Source organism: Lampetra fluviatilis, chromosome 27 (genome assembly GCF_964198595.1).
Source record: "Lampetra fluviatilis chromosome 27, kcLamFluv1.1, whole genome shotgun sequence".
NCBI lineage: Eukaryota > Metazoa > Chordata > Hyperoartia > Petromyzontiformes > Petromyzontidae > Lampetra > Lampetra fluviatilis.
This window is the reverse complement of record NC_136301.1, coordinates 3374140-3397101: the sequence shown is the minus strand read 5'-3', so window position 1 is coordinate 3397101 and position 22962 is coordinate 3374140. Positions and strand designations below refer to the sequence as shown.

Genomic DNA, 22962 nt, shown 5'->3' with positions numbered 1-22962 from the left:
AAGGCGTACAACTCAAAAACAGTGCAATATCAGAGTACTGAGAGTTCGGGGTAAACATTTACACTATGAGATCTCTTTTACCAGTGGCAAAATATAATGGTAGGTTTTTACCCTTTTAACTGGTACAAAACTGACACCTTTATTCAAGGCATCATGTTTGTGCATATTATCCTTATCAGAGTTGCTTCTTTTTGTTTGCTTTATTGACTACTTGTGTTGTGGTCATTGCAAACATGATGCCTTGAATAAAGGTGTCAGTTTTGTACCAGTTAAAAGGGTAAAAACCTACCATTATATTTTGCCACTGGTAAAAGAGATCTCATAGTGTAAACCATTTTTTAAGTTGTTTTTCTCATACTGGTAATGCAAAAGAAGCTCATTTTTAACAAGCGTATTAAATGTACAATTATTCAGACATTAATGGAGGACACTCTTGAAAATGAGTCTCAAGACTCAATCGGAGGCTTTCCTGGGTAAATAAAGGGCCAATTGTTTCGGATTATTTATTAAAACGCTTTATATATTGATAAGGGTTTCGTTATGCCTGTGGGTTTATATCGAGTACAAAAATAATATACAATAATAAATTGAATGTTTAATGCCGCATTGGGTATTGGCACACTGTCTCTGTGTGAATCCCAGGTGCTGAGGTTAATTCTTCAGGCGCATTTTGCAGAGTACCGGATGAAGACAAAGTGAATCGCTAATCGCGCGCACCGTTACATAACGCGACTGATGAATGGCGAGGGGTGATGAGAATTACATTTCATATTCGAGTGTTAAGCAACTTAAGGGAAAGGTCGTCAAAGCCAATTTGCATTCCAAACCCTCCCCCACCACCCCGATAACGTATTAGAATTAATATCCACAACCTTTTACGCGGACAACGCATCCTGCGTTGCGATTGCCAATTAAGTGACGCGGGCGTGATGGTCACTGCCCATTAGGCAGAGTGGACACTCACGCGATGGTTTAAGTTGAACAAATAAACGAATCGGTAAATGACGCATTTTTATTAATTGAAGGGGGCAGCGATGGAGCGGTGGCGCCACGGTTGGCACGGTGGGTGCTGCGCTACGAACCCGCCGGTCCCCAGGTTCGATTCCCGACCATGGCACCAACCTGCGCTGACCGGCGTGGTGAAGTATGGCAAACGGATCAACCCTCGACCGACAACGGCTTGGGGGGGGTGGCCTTCGCTGAAATTAATCGATAAGTAAACCTACGCAGGGAATCATCGGTGACGGTGAGTCTCAGGTGCCTTTGTCAGGAGGATTCCATCGGGGTGTTGGGGCGATGCTCTAGGCCAGTGGTTCTTCTTAGCCTGGGGTGCACGCACCCCCTGGGGGTGACACATCCCCAAGGCTCAAGGCCGTTGTTAATGTTGGGGGTCTTGAGTCTACTCAAATATATGTAATCGTAAAAAGAAAAGGATGCTTTTCTTTTTTTACGGAAAATGTATACACAGGCCTAAGGCTGTTGTTGTTGCATTCAACAACATCGCAAGCAGACAGTGAACTCGCGTACACTTTATAGAAGCGAGACTGCGCTTAATAAAATAGAAAAATCACCGTACACTGAACAATCTAACATATATATACACACTATAACGAGACCGCTTGTTGTTGCGATCGAAACGTCGTGGGTTTTTTTTCCTTTTATTATTTTTAATTTATTTCTAATTTTAATTTTATTTTACTATTTTTATTATTGTGGGTGTTTTGCTTTTACTATTTTCTGTTTATTATTTTTATTTTCATTCTTTTTATTTAGAATTGTCAATTTATTTGATTATTTTTCTATTTACGTGACTTTACCGAAAGAACCAAGAATATATATCCCGTACCGTAGATCAGTGGTTCTTGACCAGGGGTGCACGCACCCCCTGGGGGTGCGCGAGATCCCCTTTCCTGGGGGGGGGGGGCGGTGGGGGGGGTGTTAGCGAGACACGGACAGATTTTATTTGAAGGTAAATCATGGGTAGGGTAAATCAAGAACGAGCACGTAAGTAACAACCACTTTGTTTCATAGAAGCCCTACGTATTTATATTAACGTAAATGTTTTAACGATTGAGAACCAAAGGGGTGCGAGGCTCAGAGGTCGCAAACGGGTTTTGATTCCTTACCCGTACCCGTACCCGGCCGCACCAGGGTCACAAATGGGTACCCGTACCCGTACCCGGCCGTACCCGGGTACGGGTAGGGTACGGGTATTGGGTACCTGATTGCGACCTCTGGGATGAAGCCATGTTGCAGGCGCGGGTGGGTTGATTCTAGGAACTTGAATTGTGAGAAGAGACAAGACGTTGGGAAATGAGTGACAAACGGTTACTCACCAGTGACTCACGGCCTACCCGTACCCGTACCCGGCCGCACCAGGGTCGCAAACGGGTATCGGGTAGGGTACGGGTATCGGGTACCCGATTGCGACCTCTGGCGAGGCTGCAGTCAAGGTGTAAGAATCACTGCTCGAGGCCGATGAGAGTCGTGGGAGGCAACAGCAGCACCGGAAGAACCACGCCGCCCACACAGAGTTAGCTCTGAACCTGGATACAAGGTGGGGGGCAATGGGGATGATTCCCCCCCCCCCACCACCAGCCATCCCACCACCCCTTTGATATTCCCAACATTGCTATGTTATGTATATTTACCATCAAGAATATTTTCTTTTTATTAATGTCAAGCCTTGTTTAAAAAGCTTGACATTTCAGGACCGCCCCCCCCCACCTCTTTGGAGGTTTCTAGAACCGCCTCTGGTCCTGACCCCATCTGATGAAATTGGCATGGTTTCTCAGTGTCGTTGGGGGTGTTAGGGAGCATGGAGTGGTGCCGCAGCGGTTAGCGCACTGCGCTGCAGAACCTGGCGACGCGACTTTCCACTCCCCGGCCACGGCTAGCATCAGTGGCGAGAGGCACACACCGCACAATTCACCGACCTGCAACTGACCAGCGTGGTGAAGTATGGTTAAGCAATCCCCCCCCCCATTCCCCGTGACTTACGACACGGCATGGGGAGGCCTTCCATCCTTCTTCTTCTTCCTAGCGTTGTTCCCGCTGTGGCGCAGGGTCCGCTTTTCGGCATTGTCTTCTCCATTTGGCTCGGTCCAGGGCATCTTCAGGGGATGCGTTGACCGTCTTCATGTCTTCCTTTATTCGGTCCATCCATCGCTTCTTTGGACGTCCGCGTGGACGGCGGCCCTCTGGCTCAATACGGGGAGGCCTTCCATCCAACAGTGGAAAAACAGCGAGGCTGAAGGTTATCACATTAATTTTTAATTATATCATGACCTTTAGGCTTTTTGCAGTTACAATATATCGTCTGCGGTGTATTATAGGAGTACTGCAAATGATTTTCAGCTGCTGTGCAGATTAAATATTTCAGCTTAGCATGCATTATTGATACTGGAGTCAGTATATATTTTTATATATTAAATCTTTCATGAAAGGGACAGGATTGTAACCCGGTATCTGAACAGTGCCTGCTCAGAGGTGAGAGACGCTGAGCCCGGCGCTGCTGAGAGCCTGGTTATCAATTCGGGTTTCAGCCTCTGCCTGTGATTATATTATCAAACTGGGTTCTCAAGGGTAGAGGCACTCAGCCTGGTCGCTCATGTCGGCACAAAGAAACCCATCGCATTCAAGTTAATTCGGCACTTAATTTCCAGCTCTGAAGATTAAACGTATCGGTTTGACTGCCGGTGCAACGGACATTACTCTCTCCTAGTGGCAGAGCTGGTGGGAAAGTGCTGCCCTCCGCTGTGTGTGGATCAGAGGTCGCTTGAATAAGTGTCTGCGATATCTCAGAGGTAGCTCTGTGACATCCACTTCTGTGACCCGAATGGGATCCGTCGTCTCGTGAGGACGCGAACGCCGACAGCGGAGTTGGGATTTAAAATCTGAGATTTTTTTTCCTTTGTTTGTTCAAAATAGATGTTTCTGCTTCAGTTAGCAATAGGGCAGGACTCATCTCCATTGGCACCCCTGAACCAGCGGTGGGAATTCCACATTCCCACGGCGGGGCTTAGTGTATTCTAGATCATGATAATAATAATGATGACAATGCTTTATTTCTACAGCGCAGTGAGAATATGGCGATGGCTTTGGAAGAATGGCTTCATCCATCAGTCGGTTGACCGTGGCTTGACAATGATGACTACGACGACCACCAACATTGACGTAGCCGGGAAACAGCCTCACCGAGTCTCAAGGCCTCTTCGTCAAAGGAGGGTTCTGATACATAGGAGGCAAACAGCGGGGGCGTTTTCACATCGCCCTCCTCCTCTCTCTCTCCTCCTTCCTCCTCCTCCTTCCCTAATGAGGCAATAACGCGAACGCGGCGGTCGCCGCCGCCGTCGCCGCCGCTCAATATCGCGGCGCGCGAATTAGGTCAGCCGCCCCACATCTGTGCTTCCCATGAAGTGGGATCTCGTGTTATTAAGAAAATTTTACGATGTTATATGAATGTGGCAGGCGGGGCTGGTGGGACAGGTGGGGGGGGGGGGGGAGGGTTAAAAAAAGCCTAAAACATGAAGGATTCTAAATTAAAAAAATAAATTGTCTTTTCCCCAGCCACCCCCCCCCCCAACACACACAATATTATTCGACTTGTGCCTCGGACCAAATCACCCGGAGTGCACCCGGCCGCGTCAAATCCGGCAAGCCGAGCGCGGTGCAGCGAGCGTCGCGCTTGGGATGAGGCGGGTCGACCGCCCGTGGGTGTGTGCCAGGTGCTATAGGCCGCTTGCATGTCCCGCTTGCAATCGGAAACAACAGGGGCGGCAGTGCAACAAAGTCCACCAGTTGCAACTGCTCTCTCTCTCGCACGCTCGCCGCCCTCGCCAACCGGGGAGTGGACGTGGGGCGACCTCCGGTGCACTAGCGGGTGGCTGCCGCGGGACTGAATTCGTCGGCGGAGAGTTTAGAGTGTTGAGTTTAGTCGATTGGATTTTCAGTTTCTGCATTCACGCAGTGAAATTCATTAATGCATCCATGTATGTATTAGTTTAACACGTCGTAGGCTTTCGCGACCAATGTTATTCACGATAAAGGTTATTGGGTTAGATCGCGTAAGTAAAAATGTGCCGATTTAAAGCTTTCGTGACTGCAGGGATTCATCTTGTTGGTTCTTTCGGTAAAGTCACGTAGAAGGGAAGTAATAAAATAATACTAAATATTTGTATGTAATAATAATAATAAATATTATTTTATTATTTCCATTCTACGTGACTTTACCGAAAGAACCAAGAAGATATAAATGTGTCGTAACCCTCCACCACCCGACACAGCCAGGAAGGTTTGTCACGTAAACGACGCGCCGATGAGTTTGCTACCTCAGCCCACCGGTGTGTTGGAGAGTAAGAATAGTCAAGCAATCCAAGAAGACATCGCCTTGCTCTATTTGAGACTGGAAACAGGTGGATTGCTTCACCATTCTGGTAAATTGCCCGATGATGCTGGCTGTAATTACCAGCGAAACGTCGTACTACTTGGATCGTAAATGTTGTGGATTTACTCTCCAACACACCGGTGGGCTAAATGAGTCACTAATTTGCACTTTGTTGACGTGACAAACCTGTCAGGTGGTGGAGGGTTACGACACATACTTACGCGATTTAACCCAAAAACCTTTATTATGAACGTATTTGGATATATTTAGACATGCCATTGCGGTGAATCGAGGCATCGCTGCAATTAATTTCGAGCAAATAATTTTTTTTTGCAAGATCGAGCATTACCGGCGCACAGCACGACGTAGGGCAGATCTGACGTCGTCACACTCGCGCATCGAACATTCGGATTTTTCGCGGTGGCTGATCTTCGAAAACAAATGTCACCTCCCCCCCCCCCCCCCCCGGGAAAAAAACCACGCACAGACAGACAGACAGGGATGGAGAGGCAGGCAGAGAGGAGATCCGTGACGACTTCTCGGAGCGAGACACGATTAGCATTAATACCGGCACGGCCACATTGTGGGCCGCTACAGCCAATTACGCGCTTGCCACTCACTGCCATTCCGCCCGGGCCCTAATGTGCCCGTCTCAGTTGGGGCGTGCGTGGTGCCTTATTCCATTAGCGGAGGCAGCAATTAAAACAAAGAGGCAGTGGCCCGCGCTGGCGGACTATTTGCGCGCCACGTGCGCGCATCTCCCGAGACCCGTGTGACCCTGCCATTCACGCGAGGAAATGAACGGTTGAATGAATTAATGTGCGTCTATGTGTGTGTGTACATATATATGCAGGGAGCGGTAGTGGAGCTCGCTGCGCTATGAACCCGGCAACCCGAGTTCGATTGCTACCTAATGGCCAACACCAGTGGCGATTAGCCAAAGTGGTCATGGGCCTCCCCTAGGTCGACTCAGCCTCAAAGATGTACCTGGTGTGGTTTGTAAACATCAATTCTCGACGTCGATGTGTACTCCCTTGCAATCCCCAAAAATTCCATCTGAAAGAAGACCACTGGGGAGACAAAGGCGGCCGGGCATGGCGTTGGCCACCCACCCCCTTCATAGGTGCTCGCTAACAGCACTTGCCCCAACAGCCTGTTACAGGCTATAAGGGGGATCTTTGCCTCTGTACATGCGTACGTACATTACCATTGCGTTGGGATATTTTCAACACTGACCCGCCCAAGCACTTTCTCGCCAGCTGAGAATCATGTTTTCTCGCATGGCGGTCAAACTGATATTTATAATTGCGAGAGCTGGAATTTAGACAAGTTAAGGGAAAAGCGCATTTAAAATCGCCTGCGTTTGTCATCGAACTTTCACCACCGGTTCCCCACCAAACCTCGCCTCACTACTCTCGCCTTGCGCTGAATCACACGGGTAGATCCCTACGCAGCGTCACTCAAAATCTGCTTCGGTCACCAAAGGTCTTGAACTGTTATAGCCTCACGTCGGTTCTCTGCTGTCGCCCCCTCGCTGCGGAACTCTCTATCCCTTTGCACATCCGCAACATCAAATGCACTCTGACTTTCAAGAAACATCTAAAGGCCTCTCTCTATCTGTTTGGGTCGGGGCTTTAGAACAGCCCTGTTGACTTGTCTGCAAGAATGTGGTGCGTTATAAATGTCATTATAATGATTCATGTGATCAGGGTTTCGATTTAAAGCTTTCGTGACTGCAGGGATTCATCTTCTTGGTTCTTTCGGTAAAGTCACGTAGAAGGAAATAATAAAATAATAAAAATAAAACATAATAAAATAATTCTCACGACGTTTCGGCCACAACGCAAGCAGCCGTCTTCAGGTGGAGAACAGGTCTGTCGAGAAGACAGACTTTGTCTCTCGACAGACCTGTTCTCCACAGACTCTGTCTCTCGACAGACCTGTTCTCCACCTGAAGACGGCTGCTTGCGTTGTGGCCGAAACGTCGTGAGAATTATTTTATTATGTTTTATTTTTATTATTTTATTATTTTCCTTCTACGTGACTTTACCGAAAGAACCAAGAAGAAGGTGATCAGGGTTGTTTTGCGCAGTCACTTTGTGACCGGCCTAGAAGCGTCAACTCACTGCACCTTGAGAACGCGGTTTAATCACTGGCAGTGGCTGAGACCCGAAGTGGCTCTCAGCGGTGCCGGCTCGGCGTGTCTCTGACCTCGCCCTGTGGCACGGTGGTTGGTGGCAGGACAATGCACAGTCAAAAAACAAACAAGTTCGATCGGCAGGCCCGGTCAGAATGCGTTCTGCGAGGTGGCAAGGCAGTGGCGTTACATGAGAGGATTCTTGAGCCTCTGGAGCTTATGACGGCACCAGGCCGTCGCGTGAGTCGTGAGATGACTTCTGTGAGTGCTGTGGTTTCCTCCCACTTGAAATAGGAAGGTTCGTTATCAGAAAGAGGATTTGGCCAAACATCCCAATGCATTTTTGCCATAAGCATGAACCCTAAGAGCAGTGTTGCTTCCCTAGGGTCATAGGGCGCATTATCAACCACAAACATCATCGTTATTATGATTTGTAATTTCATTTTTGGGTTAGTCCATGCTTTTTAGAACTTTTGAAAGGGCACCCCGGGTAGCAGCTGTCCCTGTGCACATGCACGAGTTGCCTGTGGCGCGGACAGGCGATGGGCCTGGTAGGGGTCACGTAAGAGACAGTGAAGGTGATCATTGTTTTTTTACCCTTTTATTTGGCAACAAAACTGGCACCTTTTTTACAAGGAGTCATGTTTATATTGACCACAATACCTGCAGTCGGAATGCAAACAAAAAACACAACTCTGATAATGTATGCGTTTTCCTTGAAATTGATGTGCGCCGTTTGGCATCATCTGGTCCAACACCATGTGAGACTAGGCTCTAAAGAAAGCTGTCTCGGGTGTGGACCAATCAATTTCAAGGACAGTGCATACATTATCAGAGTTGGGTTTTTATTTTTTTTTGCATTCCGACCGCAGGTATTGTGGTCAATGCAAACATGACTCCTTGTAAAAAAGGTGTCAGTTTTGTTGCCAGATAAAAGGGTAAAAAAAAACAATCATCATATTTTGCTACTGGCAAAGGAGGTTCCAATGCTGAGCCAGTGAAGGTATCGAGAGCCATAACTGCGGAGTGCGTCACGATTAGGCGAGCCGACGTTTGTGTATGATAATAATGATAAGAACAATAATTATAATAATGTCACATTTGTCACGCATGCAGGTTTCGTTCGCTCTCGGAGAGAGAGAGAGTAGAGAATGATTCAGAGGCGTGTGAAACCACAATCAAGTGCTTGGGATGAGAGCCAGAACCAGCACTACCAACAATTGTCCAATTTCTGTGGTACTATAGTGGGATGTTTGACCAACTCCATCCATGTTTCTATACGTTGGGGGGGGTAAAAAACCACATGACCCGGATGGGTGGATGACACTCAATCCCCATACAGATGCAATACAGATGGGAATGTTCCCACTTGCTGTACTGACATCGCACCCTGGCAAGCCACTAGATATCAACCTCGACGCCCTCAGGTAGGGGAGGGAGTTTCGCGAAAGCGGGCGCGTGATCCACCAGCCCCTCTCCTCCGCCTACCACGGCGCAGGATTGCAGGCGGCGCCCGCTCGGGTATTTGTAGCTGTTGTTGTTGTTATCTATATTTTTCCATTTATTTCTTAAAGGTTGCCATTATAAATCTGGGAGCCCATTGAGATGCCATAAATGATGTATGGCTTATGAATAGTGCATGGTACGTTAAGGCTTTGCGTAATTTTAACACTCGGCCCGGTGACATTTTCAGCGGTGATGGAGGCTAGGCCGGGTGAATTAAGCTCCCCTGGACTGGGGACCTTGAGGTCTTCGCTTTTGTGTGTCCTCGTTTAGTTTTGGCCGAGCGCTGACCGGCAAGCGTGCCAGTCCGTCTGCTGGGCATTTGTTCATCTGTATGTATGAAAGTTGAACTTCTTTCGCACCGTACGTAGCCAACCGAGCTAATCGGAGGTGCGCGGGAAGGACAACAAACTAAACACCAAAGGTAGTTCAAAGCAAATGAGTGTTCAATTTAGATGCTTTAAAAGTCCATAGCTCCAGTGGCTTCCTAATAACGGAAGGAAGGGCGTTCCAGACGGCCGTGGAAGAGCATCTGAAAGCACGCGATGCGATGACCGTCTTTGTTCGATGGCGAGCCAAAGGGCCGCTGTACAAGGAGAGCCGAGCGATGGAATCCTGCGAAGGGTCAATGCCAGGCAGGCATTGTCATGGGGCTACGGGTCAGGGTATGGAATTCAGCGTCAGGGCTACGTTGAGGTCAGGGTTTGGGGTTCACGTGACTCCCTGTGGCAGCCAAGAGAGGGGCGACGCCCCTGAGAGGTCGTCCGTTGAAGTCACTCTGTGTGGTTGGGGGCGGTTGACTCAGCCCATCATCCCTCCAGAGTCCATAAAATTTGCACCGTTTTGTTGGGAGAGGTCAACGGTGGTTGTTGCTGTGGATGTCCTGGCCCTGCCATATAAACGTGGAATTTCCACCAGTGGCTCAGGGTTGGATAAACAGAAGATGAGCACTGCTGCCGCATGGCTCATTTGAGCAGAACATCACTTTGACTCTTAATGATACATTGTGTGCATGTGTCTCCCTCTTTATCCCCATCACCACCTCCTCTTCCTCCTCCCTCTCCCCATGCCTCGACCACCGCCCTGAAACAGCCGGGGACGTCTGATCAAGACAGCGGAAGTCTCAGGATCCTCCTCATTCGCTCGGTACGTTCGCCCCACGCGAACTTCGGTCTTTGATGCCAGGTCTGTCTTCTCGACAACCTGTTCTTCACCTGAGGACGGCTGCTTGCGTTGTGGCCGAAACGTCGTGAGAATCATTTTATTATGTTTTATTTGTATTATTTTGTTATTTCGTTTCTATGTGACTTTACCGAAAGAACCAAGAAGATGAATCCCTGCAGTCACGAAAACTTTAAATCGAAAAATCTGTGTGGTGATCCACCAATCTCCTCGCTGCTGCCTCCACAGCGCTGAGTTACAGCAGCCACGCCACGTGCAGCAGCAGCAGCCGCCACTGCCGCCCTGTGTCGCGGGGGTCAACGATACAATCGAGATGGCGAAACCCCAGACTATGCTTTGATCGAACCGTGACTACCCCCTCCCCGAATCATCGCGATCCCCGAATCGCGACGATTTATCGAACTAAACGACAGGGGATGATTGAGCGGCGTGTTCCCGTGCCGTGTGCTGCTGACACCAGTCGTGTCCACACCGCAATGCGCCACCCCTCTCTCTCTGTGCTCGGTTGTTCTCCCTCCCCCCCCCACTCCGACCCCCCCCCCCAACAGGAAGAGGAGGGGACGCGATGACCGCCGCTCGCCGCGCTGCCATCCGGGCTCCGCCCCCCACCTCGCCCCCCACGCCTCCTCCTCCGCCTCCGCCCCCCAACGCCAACCGCACGGCGGGGGGAGACGGCGGCGGGGGGCTTCCCCGCATCCAGGACAAGTTCATGAACGAGCTGGGCAGCCTGCCCCGTGCGTGGTTCATATACAACAACATCAACACCTCCGCCACCACCGTCGTCATTAACACCGTTATATATTGCCAAACTCATTTATCTAGCACGGTCATCTCAGATGTTCTTCTGCTGGCCATCTGGAACGCTGTGCCTTCCGATATTAGCAAGCCACTAGAGCTATGCACTTTTAAATTTAAATTAAAAACCGATTTATTTAGAACTGCTTTACGTGTTTAGTTTGTTGTCCTTCCCCCACACAGTGCGAAATAAGTTAAACATACATGCGCTTACCCTTTAAACTGGTACAAAACTGACACCTTTATACAAGGCATTTTGCAATAACCACAACACAAGCAGTCAAAATGCAAACAAAAATAAACATTTTGACTGCTTGTGTTGTGGTTATTGCAAACATGATGCCTTGTATAAAGGTGTCAGTTTTGTACCAGTTTAAAGGGTAAAAACCTACTACTATATTTTGCCACTGGTAAAGAAGGTCACATAGTATACATGCACTTATCGGCATTCGTACCGCCGTCATCGTCAGGTTACGTTGCGAGCGGCACAACAAGGTGCTGCATACCATGGCGTCATCGGGAGGGAGAGGGGAGGACCGTGCTTGTCCTTTTAGCGCTGGTTTTTAAAAAAATAATTGAACGCTTTTTTTTTTTTAGCACCGTTTCTTTACAACTTTTGTTTACACCATGGGGCCTGTTAAGAATCAAAGTAAAAATTAAAAATGCTTCCCGATGACCAGTTTGTCAATTTGCGAATGAATAGTTACACTCAGTCGCTGTTGAGTAACATCCCAGCGTATTTAGCAACGTTGCTGCTCTGTTGTACGATACATCCTGAAATTATTACATAGGTATCGTCGCGTTTTGGTTTTGGCGAAACGTTTTGATAGCGTAAAAACAAACTTTTTATAAAGTTTTCTCTGGTTTTCTCCCATGTGTAAACACTCATGAATTGGCCGGTAACACCTTAGTATATAGAGGACCGCAGATCTTGGACAATTGTTGTTGCTGACGCCAGCGGTTCATCGTGTGGCTGCTGCCCGCTCCTCGTCCGCGGTTCCTTCTCCTGGCACCTCTGAGTCGTCCTCTCTCTCTCCGAGTCGTCCTCTCTCTCTCTGAGTCGTCCTCTCTCTCTCCGAGTCGTCCTCTCTCTCAGAGTCTTCCTCTCTCCGAGTCGTCCTCTCTCTCTCAGAGTCTTCCTCTCTCTGAGCCGCTCTCTCTCTGAGTCGTCCTCTCTCTCTCTGAGCCGTTCTCTCTCTGAGCCGCTCTCTCTCCAAGTCATCCTCTCTCTCTCAGAGTCGTCCTCTCTCTCAGAGTCGTCCTCTCTCTCTCCGAGTTGTCCTCTCTCTCTCCGAGTTGTCCTCTCTCTCTCAGAGTCTTCCTCTCTCTGAGCCGCTCTCTCTCTGAGTCGTCCTCTCTCTCTCTGAGCCGTTCTCTCTCTGAGCCGCTCTCTCTCCAAGTCATCTTCTCTCTCTCAGAGTCGTCCTCTCTCTCAGAGTCGTCCTCTCTCTCTCAGTCGTCCTCTCTCTCTCAGAGTCGTCCTCTCTCTCTCCGAGTTGTCCTCTCTCTGAGCCGCTCTCTCTCTCCGAGTCGTCCTCTCTCTCTCTGAGCCGTTCTCTCTCTGAGCCGCTCTCTCTCCAAGTCATCCTCTCTCTCTCAGAGTCGTCCTCTCTCTCAGAGTCGTCCTCTCTCTCTCCGAGTTGTCCTCTCTCTGAGCCGCTCTCTCTCCGAGTCGTCCTTTCTCTGAGCCGCTCTCTCTCTCTCTCGCTCTCTACGAGAGCGGACGCCTTGCTACAGCAGCGTCTTAGCGCCACAAGTTGGCATCGTCATTTCATCCGAAGTACAACCGCACGGCAACGTCGCGTTCACGGCTCTGTGCGTCAGCTGGGGGGGGGGGGGGGGATCTTTACGTACGTCATTGTGCCGCCGTCGAGTAACGGATAGGCAATATGAAGAGATTTCGATTTAAAGCTTTCGTGACTGCAGCGATTCATCTTCTTGGTTCTTTCGGTAAAGTCATGTAGAAGGGAAATAATAAAATAATAAAAATAAAACATAATAAAATAATTCTCACGACGTTTCGGCCACAACGCAATCAGCCGTCGTCAGGTGGAGAACAGGTCTGTCGAGAAGGCAGAGTCGTGAGAATTATTGTATTATGTTTTATTTTTATTATTTTATTATTTCCCTTCTACGTGACTTTACCGAAAGAACCAAGAAGATGAATATGGAGAGAGTTGACGAACAGAGAAATAAATAAACCAATCAACCATCCAGCCCTCCAACCACCGCTGTGGCTGCCGGGCCTTGCATAACTTGGCAGGGGGCGGTGGTTGGGGGGGCACCAATTTGAAAGCAATTTCACGCAGGAAATGACTACAAAGCGTTCGGCATGACACGGTCAGTTTTTTTTCCCGTTCGCGCGAACGTTGATGAAGCTAAAAATAGCGCCGTTGGGGAAAGGGCCGAGGAAGCGGGCAATAGGTGGGAAAACCAAACAGCTGATACGGGTTGCCCCAACGCCCACCGCCGGAACGGAAACAAAAAGAGTGAACACGAAGAGACAACGCCTCTGTTCGTCGAGGCGACATTTGTTTTCTCTTGAAGTCCATTCGTGTGTGAAAGGCCTTGTGCCGGATGGGACGGGTAAAAAAATGCACTTTCTTTTTAAATCCTTTATATTATGTTCACTTGCTTGCTTGCTTGCGCGCTTACGACCGTGCAAATCTTTCGGTCGTTTTTTAACCCACTTCCCCTTGATCCAATCGAGCTGACATTTTGCACACAGACTCGTTGTGCGTGACAATTTATTTTCGTGAAATTTTTTTTCCAAAATGTTCCACTTTTTAGGATTTTTTTTTATATTTAATTTGAAATACCAATGTGATAAAAATGAAACTCTTACTCAAGAAAAACAGAAATGAATAATAAAATAAAACCGATGCCACGCATATAAAGGATTTATAGTGAGAAACTTTGTTTTTACGGGTTAATTTTTTCGAACATGGAGACACGGATATGCCGCAGCGGGCGTACGTTGTGTGCGCTCACCGATGTTGGTAGCTACGTTGTCCATGACGAAGACGACGAGCCGAGCGGATGACTCTGTTGAGTTGGGTAGCAGTGGCACTGCACGGGAGGAGGGGGGCACCCGTTCCAGCCAGGTATTTAAGCGGGAGCCCAGACAGGCCGTGGAACTCTCCACGAACCCGCCTGCCCACCGGCACCAGTCGATTTCTCAAACTGGGACACGGCCTGGCTTCGCCTCATTAAGGAGGACGGGAGAGAACTTTCATTCATCCTCGGACGTGAAGAGAGAGAGACAAGTTTCAAGTTTAATTTATTAGGTATAGCCCTGTGAGCCACGCGGCTCTTAAGTCGGGTGCAACCGCAACAAACAAAATATGAACACAGAACATCTTAAAGCGACGACGCGCAACAGAAACATCCTGGAATAAACCAGCAAATATTAAAAATAAACTTATTAAAACGCTGCGTGCAAAAATCACAATGTGGTGCAAGCCAACAACAACAACAACCATAAGACAATTTAGATTAACCATATGTTTTCGAATCACCAAAAGAAAGCTATAAAACCAATGTAACAACAGTAATCATCGGAACTGTGATTTAAAATGTAACAATAAACGATATACATAACACGTACGACAAAACTTGCAGCCATAGCTGGCAGCACGACACTCCCAGTGTATGATGTGTGAGTCAGCGGCAGCGTGAGTGAGTGTATGATGTGTGAGTGAGTGTATGATGTGTGAGCGAGTGTATGATGTGTGAGTCAGTGTATGATGTGTGAGCGAGTCAGCGGCAGTGTGAGTCGCGCACGATGTGTTAGCGCATGATGAGTGAGTCAGTGTATGATGTGTGAGCGAGTCAGCTGCAGCGTGAGTGAGTGTATGATATGTGAGTCGGTGTATGATGAGTGAGTCAGTGTATGATGTGTGAGCGAGTCAGCTGCAGCGTGAGTGAGTGTATGATAGGTGAGTCGGTGTATGATGAGTGAGTCAGTGTATGATGTGTGAGTGAGTCAGCGGCAGCGTGAGTGAGTGTATGATGAGTGAGTCAGTGTATGATGTGTGAGCGAGTCAGCGGCAGTGTGAGTCAGCGCACGATGTGTTAGTCAGCGCATGATGAGTGCGTCAGTGTATGAAGTGTGAGCGAGTGTATGATGTGTGAGTGAGTGTATGATGAGTGAGTCAGCGCACGATGTGTTAGTCAGTGTATGATGTGTGAGTCAGTGTATGATGAGTGAATCAGTGTATGACGTGTGAGCGAGTCAGCGGCAGCGTGAGTGAGACGAAGGCAGTGGCGGTGGCGGCGGCGTCAGTGGCAAGAGTCAGATGGAGCGTCATCGTGGTTGTGCTGTTGCTTTCGCAGTGCCGCCCTGGGCGCTGGTGTGCGTGGCGGTGGTCGGGGTGGTGCTGCTGCTCTGCTGCTGCGCGTGCGTCTGCAAGAAGTGCTGCTGCAAACGGCGCAAGGGCAAGAAGAGCAAGGAGAAGAAGAACGCCATCAACCTGCAGGAGGTGAAGAACCTCGGGCAGACCTACAAGGACAAGGTGGGTCCCTACGACGGCCGCGGGACGAGGTCGGGGTCGAGGGGTCGGGAGGCTGGAGGTCGCCGCTGGGCCTCCAGACCCCGTTTCAGGAGGGTCTTGCCGAGTTGTTGAAGTCTGAGGTGGGTGGAGGAGTGGGTGGGGGGGGGAGTACGGCATATTGCGGCTGTGTGATCCTAATTGAGTCAATTGCAGAGTCGTTTTGAGCATTGGGATGTTTTGGCAACTGTGTGGCTTTATTGAGCTACGGGAAGGAAACCGAAGAGACGGAGGAAACCCGCACAGATCAGGGGAGAGACAACGCGCCCGGGTCGGGAATCGAACCTAGGCCCCTTCTTGCTGTGCGGCACGAGTTTCACCACCGCTCTGCCCCCCCACACGTCCGCTTTGGTGCAAGTGTTAAATTAAATAAAATGATAAAAGTTGCTGAAAGCCAGTGCGTCCGACGTCGCGTGGGAGATTGTCGAGCTGGCCATTAGTGTGCCGGCGTGGTTGTCCAAACTTTTAAAATTTGACATTTACCTGCGAGTGACTCGATTGGGATCACACTTAGCAGCAGCAGAAGCAGCAGCAACATTGTCCCCGAATGGCATCAGACGGATGCCCGATTGCAGCCCAGGCGCCGAGTCTCCTTGTGCCACACGTGGACAGCTGCCATTGGGGGGGGGGGGCGCTCCTCGAAATGTGCTGAGATGAGATGCAAGGCGCTTATCGCGTGTGAAGCGCTGAAGGAGGGCGGCTTCTATCAACCCCGAATAATCACCACCAATCACCACCAAAGACAAAGATCCCCCATATAGCCTGTGACAGACTGTTGGGGCAAGTGCTGTTAGCGAACACCTATGAAGGCCGACACGGCACACGAGGGGGGTGGGTGGCCAGCACCACGTCCGGCCGCCTTTGTCTCCCTAGTGGCGATGTTTTTACACACCGCACCAGGTACTCATTTGAGGCTGAGTCGACCTAGGGGAGGCCCAGGACCGGTTCAGATAATCGCCACTGGTGTTGGCCGTGAGCGAGAACGGAGCCCGTGTCCCCAGGTTGATGGCGCAGTGCGCTAACCGCTGCACCACCGCTCCCCAAGGCGGGCAGCCTCTTATCAATCACGAATAACCACCACCACCACCGCCGCCATCGTCTGTGCTCCAGGTTCAGCCGGAAATCGACGAAGTGGACTTCAACGTGGGCCCTCCCCCCCCTGAGATCGTGCTGCAGAAGGAGGAGGAGAGACTGGGGAAGCTGCAGTTCACCCTGGACTACGACTTCCAGAGCACGCAGGTGAGAGATGCCGATGGCTTGGGGAGTGGGTAGCAGTTCTACGGCGGTGATGTCGTTGACGTTGGACCGCGGTATGAACCAGAGGCATGAACGCGTGAGGGGGCGCCGCTGGGATTGGATGGGAAGGCGCGCGCGTACCTTTGTCTCAATTAAGAGCGGATTAGAGGCAACCTTTCCCTCTCCCAGTGTGACATTTCGCATAGACAACAACGGGCGAGGTGGGGCGGTAGCGGTGGGGAAGATAGTGGTGGGTGTGGCTTTAGATGTTTTCATGTTAGTAGTGGCAGAAAGCTGTTTTGAGTTAGCAGAGTAAGTTTAGCGATGCCCCTCGATCCTACTGCCCTCCACATAACAAATGTTTACTTCTAAAAGCTCTTCTCCAGTTTAGGTTATATATGCAGAGTATTTGTTGTTTTGCTGTGGGGAGGAGCGATGGGGTGATGCGTTGCGCATCTGTTCAAGTTCAAGTTTCAAGTTCATTTATTAGGTAATAGCCCTGTGAGCCATTCGGCTCTTGAATCGGGTGCAACCGCAGCAAACAAAAAACAAAAACATGAACAAAAAACATCTTAAAGTGAATATGTGACTGAGTGCAAACAGAAAATCCAAGAAAAGACAGCAAAATATTGCAGAAAAAACACCGCACACCAACGCTGTGTGCAGGGCGATAGTGGCACTTTGTGTATGTGTGACCTCCTGCCAGCGAGCCTTCGACGCGTCACGTGGCCTCAACGCGCACCTAGCCCGGCACAAGCGCTGTGGTGACACAACTTCCACTTGGTGGCGTATGGCTGCTGTTGTGTGAACATCTGAAATGGTCCTGCGCCTCCTCTAGGTCAACTCATTCAAATAACTACCTGGTGCAGTGTGTAAAACAAAGCGTTGAGCGGACAAAGGCAGCCAGGAACAGTGCCGGCCACCCAACCCCTTCCTGCGCCGTGCCGCCCTTCACAGGCACGACTAACAGCACTTGCCCCAGCAGCCCGTGCGGGTTACACGGGCCGTCTTTGTGCGTACAAAGACGGCCCGTGAGTAATGGCCTCTGTCAACTCCCGTGAGCTATCGTCGTTGAGTGCCGTGTAACGAGCGCCATGATTGATGCAGATGGCTTCGTAAGCCACGGAGGCCGTAATTGGTGCGGTCACTTCGCTGCTTACGCTAATTGTTGCCCCCCCCCCCACCCCACCCCCTCGTTTGGGAGCCCGTGACTCCCGCTGCGGAGAATCCTGCGCCCGCTGTTGACGGCGACATCCACCGTCGTCGTCTTCATCATGAGCAGCAGCCATGATTTATCCACTGCTGGATGAAGGCCTCACTCCCCAAGCCAATGCCACGTCTCGTAGCGATCCATCTCTCCTGCTCCCCCTCCATAGCTCTCCCTCTTCACGTATGGTTTTTTGGTAGAGCAACGTTTAGCGATTCAGTTGTGAAGTGATTGAGCCATATCCTTTGGTTCGCCCGAAGAGTTATTATAATGGGGCGACATTTCGCGCAATGGGGAAGGATCGTTACCCAAAACGTCGCCAACTTGTTATTTTATTTTTTACTTTTAAAGCCACAGTGTTGTTGACGAACGTGTTGAGTTGTTTGCTTGTTGGTTGTGCTCGTGCAACCGCTGCCCGATGCAGCCGCAGGTGGCAGTAGCAGCAGCAACAGTGGCATCAGAAAATAGGGCCTGAGTTGGATTCCTGACTGGGGTGCCTTTCTGTTGTGGAGTTTGTATGTTTTTATCGTGTTCTGAATGCGTTTCCTCTGGGCTCTCTGGTTTCCTCCCCAGACGTAAACTATTTTTAATTTTAACAGGTAAGGCCCACTGAGCTATATAGCTATTGTTAAAGAAACGACTTGGCTGCTAATGATAGCTCAAAGAAATTGCTTTGCACATGGAAATCTATAGCAGCCAAATACTCTACAATGCACGTTCCTAAATGTGGAGGGAAACACCGGCGGACCCGGAGAACGGAGAGAACACGCAAACTCAAAATATACAGCAGCAGGCATCAGGGTCGGGATTGAACCCACGACCTCCTGTATACCAGGCGAGGTAGTTAACATCTGGCGTCCATCATCCCAATGCAAACAAAAATTCCCCTGCAAATCACTCACTTGGCATCACTCACAACAGCGGCAGCAGCAGCAGCAGCATCGCTCGCCCAGTGCGAAAACCAAGGCAGGGCCCTCCTGAAAAAATGACCTTCGGCGAGGAGCGATAACGTGCGTGTGCCAATGTGTTTAGGTTACAAACCCGGCGACCCGAGTTCGATTCCCGCTCACGGCCACCAACGCCGGTGACAATGATCTGAACCGGTCCTTGGCCTCCTCGCTTAGGTCGACTCAGCCTCAAATGAGTACCTGGTGTAGCGGTGCGTAAACATCGCCACTGGGGAGACTAAGGCGGTCGGGCGTGGTGCTGGCCACCCACCCCCTCGTGTACCGTGCCGGCCTTCATAGGTGCTGCGCGCTAACAGCACTTGCCCCAAAAGTCGGTTGTGTCTAAATGTGGGAATCTTTGTCTTTTGTGTTTCAAGTGAGGGGGGCAGGTGCGGAGCAGGTACGTTAATTGGCTTATTAAAGCGGAGGGTAATTAATCTCGCAGGTGCTGAAACACACACACATACACCTCGCCACCGCTGGGATAGGAGCGCATCAACGGATATAGCTCTCTGCGTTTACGTGCGTGCGATCGCGTGTACAAGCAGCAGTATGCGTGTTCAACTTGTTGCGCGCCATACGTAGCCGACCGTGCTTGTCGGAGGTGAGTGAGGAGCCGGTGAGCCGGTGGTTCGCGCACTCCGCTACGAACCCAGTCACCCGGGTAACATCGCCGCTGCCGGCCAACATCGGTGAACAATATCTCAACTGTTCTTGGGCCTCCCCTAGGTCGACTCAGAAGCCTTCATTGATATGCTTAGTTTTTTTTTCTCTCACTTTCGATGCAGCTATCGTGCTGTGACGGTTCTTCCGAAACGTCGTGATTTTTATTTTATTTTTATTTTACTTTGATTAACTTTAATTTTTTACCTTCTTCGTGACTTTACCGAAAAAACCTAAGAATATGAATCCTTGCAGTCACGAAAGCTTCAAATCTAGAATTAGCCTTCATTGAGCATTTGGCAAGGTGTGTAAACGGCTGGGGGGACCAAGGTGGCCGGGCGAGGTGCTGTTCACGCCATCACAGCGTGTACCGTGCCGGCCTTCGTAGATGCTCGCCAACAGCTCTTTCCCAAACCGCCTGTGGAAGCTACACGGGGGATCTTTGTGTGGTTTTGTGTGTGGGGGGAGCGGTGGTGTAGCGGTTAGCACGCCACACTCCGAAACTGGTGACCCGTGGTCGATTCCTGCTCATGACCACCACCAGTGACGATTATTTGAACCTGTCCTGGGTCTCGCCTAGGTCGACTCAGCCTTAAATGAGTACCTGGTGTAGCGGTGTGTAAACATCGCCACTGGGGAGACAAACGCGGCCGTGGGGTGGTGCTGGCCACCCACCCCCTCGTGTGCCGTGCCGGCCTTCATAGGTGTTCGCTAACAGCACTTGCTCCGACAGTCTGTTAAGCCTAGACGGGGGATCTTTGTCTTTGTGTCAAGCAAAGTGAGTTGGCAGAGTGTGTTATGCAGGTGCTGAATCTGGCAGCCACTTCTCAGTCTGGAGCGCCTGGGTCTGTTCTGTTCTTTGACCTGCTGCACTTAAGCCTAAACCACACTCAGCCACTCTGAGTGCACTTAGCCTGGCACGATCGCGCTGGTAATGTCCCCGGCACTTAGCAGTGAAAGGTGGCTATTGTTGATGTGCTGGGTTGTCTGTACATATTTTGACCATGCCTTTGTGTGTGTGTGTGTGTGGGCCTGTCTGTGTGTATATGCACGCGTGAGTGTGTGTGTGTGTGTCCGTGTGCATGGCGAGCGGCAGCGCAGTGCTTCGTGCTCAACGCACCGCACTACGAACCCAGCGAACCGAGTTTGAGTCCTGCTCAACACCAATGACGAATGTCTGAACCCGAGTCTGCAAACAACGAGACCAAACCGGTGTTGCAGTTCGCACATCAATCAACACCAGCCGCAGGCGCCGAGAGCGTCAACAAGCTATCTTGTTTTTAATTGGCAATGACGAAGGATAATAATAATAATAGAAGCGTGTTGGCAAGGTGACGTTTGTGACGTTTACATGTGTTGCTATCCAGGTTGTTAAGCCATTCGGTCGCCCTCTGCCTGCATCGTCTCGGTGACACTGCCCTCAGTGTGGGACCACGTGACCCATGCTTTGTGACTCGGTGGTGCGGAGGGGGCGGGGCAGTGTGGGACCACGTGACCCATGCTTTGTGAATCGGTGGAGGGGGCGGGGCAGTGAGGGACCACGTGACTCATGCTCTGTGAATCTGGGGTGCTGTGGGGGGTTGGCCTCCCCTTTGCCGAGCTAAACGCCAGTTGTAGTGTGTGCGTTGTGTGTTGTATGTTGTATGTTGCGTGTGCGTTGCCGCGTGCTCACTGTGTGCGCCGCGTGTTTGGGCAGCTGACGGTGGGCATCCTGCAGGCGGCCGAGCTGCCGGCGCTGGACATGGGGGGGACGTCCGACCCCTACGTCAAGATCTTCCTGCTGCCCGACAAGAAGAAGAAGTACGAGACCAGGGTGCACCGGAAGACCCTGAACCCCGTGTTCAACGAGAGCTTCTCCTTCAAGGTGCCCCGCTCCGCCACTCTCTCATGTCGTCGTTATCGTCGTCATCATCGTCGTCGTTGTCGTCATCATCGTCGTCATCATCATCGTCATCATCACACCGTCACCTCCCACAATCCCACGATCCCACAATGCAGCAATCCATCCTGCACACACGCACGCTGACCGATCGTCATCATCGTCGTCGTCGTCGTCATCATCGTTGTCGTCATCGTCATCATCGTCATCATCGTCGTCGTCGTCATCATCATCATCGTCATCGTCATCATCATCGTCACACCGTCACCTCCCACAATCCCACGATGCAGCAATCCATCCTGCACACACACACGCACGCTGACCCATCGTCATCATCGCTCCGTCTCCGCCGTGGACGCGTGGCGCCCCACGGTTAATGCACCGCCACCGCGGTATTGCCCAGGGCGGCCTGCGCCGGCTTCGAACTGCGAAACCCCCTTGCCGCTGCTTGACCACGCCCGCCACCGTTTCCCCGCTGCGGTGGCAACGACAGCGGATCGCGACGGCTGCCGTCGTCGAACTAGTTTGTTAGTCACGTGACGCTCCCCCCCCCGCTACCGCCCCCCCACCCCCACCGCCCTCCCTCGATTGTTAGGGGAGATTGTTTGGCCGGATCAACAAAACACGTTGCTCGTAATTTTTTCCGCGTCCGTGCGGAGCGGCTCGTTAGCCGCTAATTGGATGAGGTGTGACTCATTCGACGGCGACGGCGGCGGTTTGAAAGTCTGTGCGCGAGCGTGGGCGTCTGTGCGGTTTTGCGCGGCCCACGCGCGAGGGAGCGGTGGCGCAGCGGTGAGCGCACTTTCGCTGCGGACCCGTCGACACGTGTTTCGATCCCCGTTCGCGAACAACAACGGTGGCCGGATTTGAATTGAACCGGTCCTGGGCGTCCGCCCTAGGTCCACGCAGCCTGACGTTTTTGGGCCCATTTCGGACTCTGCGCTCAGCAAGTGCGTTCACAAGCGACGGACAGACGGAGCCGACGCATCGTCGCTTGCAACCGACGGTCGTGAAGCGTCGCAGAGAGGCACGACGCGGGCGTCACGCAGCTGCTCATCTCGAGAGCGCGACGCGTACGCTGCCACTGACCGACATAAAGGGAGCGGGGTCACGGTGGACCCCACTCGCGACGACCTCCCCCATATTCTTGGGTTTTTTCCGTAAAGTCACGTAGGAAAAAAATTACAATTAATAAAAGTAAAATAAAATAAAAATCACGACGTTTCGGAGGCAACACAAGCTTCCGTCTTCAGGTGGAACCGTCACAGCACGATTGCCGTATCAAGTAAATGATGCTCTCTGTGCGGAGATCTGCACCGCCAGGAAAGTCCTCGCCGACCGTTTCTCCTCACAGACGGTGGCGGCTCTGAAAAATAGGTCACCCGCTTCATTTGCAATGTAAATGCGATGTCTTCATTAATAAATAACGGCTTCAAACTGCACGGCGTTTGTGACAAAGATTCCCCCCTATTTGTGC

General features: G+C 50.8%; 2 protein-coding genes and 1 long non-coding RNA gene across 4 annotated transcripts in view; all 3 read left to right on the top strand.

The window, feature by feature from the left end:
- LOC144942307 (uncharacterized) overlaps positions 1 to 22962 on the top strand; it is a 549184-nt gene that overhangs the window by 511430 nt on the left and 14792 nt on the right. The window lies entirely within an intron of this gene.
- LOC144942306 (ferritin heavy chain, oocyte isoform-like) overlaps positions 1 to 22962 on the top strand; it is a 109873-nt gene that overhangs the window by 72119 nt on the left and 14792 nt on the right. The window lies entirely within an intron of this gene.
- The window catches only part of LOC144942305 (synaptotagmin-1-like), a 47562-nt gene that overhangs the window by 18479 nt on the left and 6121 nt on the right, over positions 1 to 22962 (top strand). For both annotated transcript variants that reach the window (XM_078869085.1, XM_078869086.1), the window contains exons 2-6: positions 10119 to 10172; positions 10757 to 10942; positions 15339 to 15517; positions 16664 to 16792; positions 21303 to 21470. In XM_078869085.1, the coding sequence (XP_078725211.1) occupies positions 10774 to 10942; positions 15339 to 15517; positions 16664 to 16792; positions 21303 to 21470 (645 nt within the window). In that variant the 5' untranslated portion in view covers positions 10119 to 10172; positions 10757 to 10773. The remainder of the gene's footprint in view (positions 1 to 10118; positions 10173 to 10756; positions 10943 to 15338; positions 15518 to 16663; positions 16793 to 21302; positions 21471 to 22962) is intronic.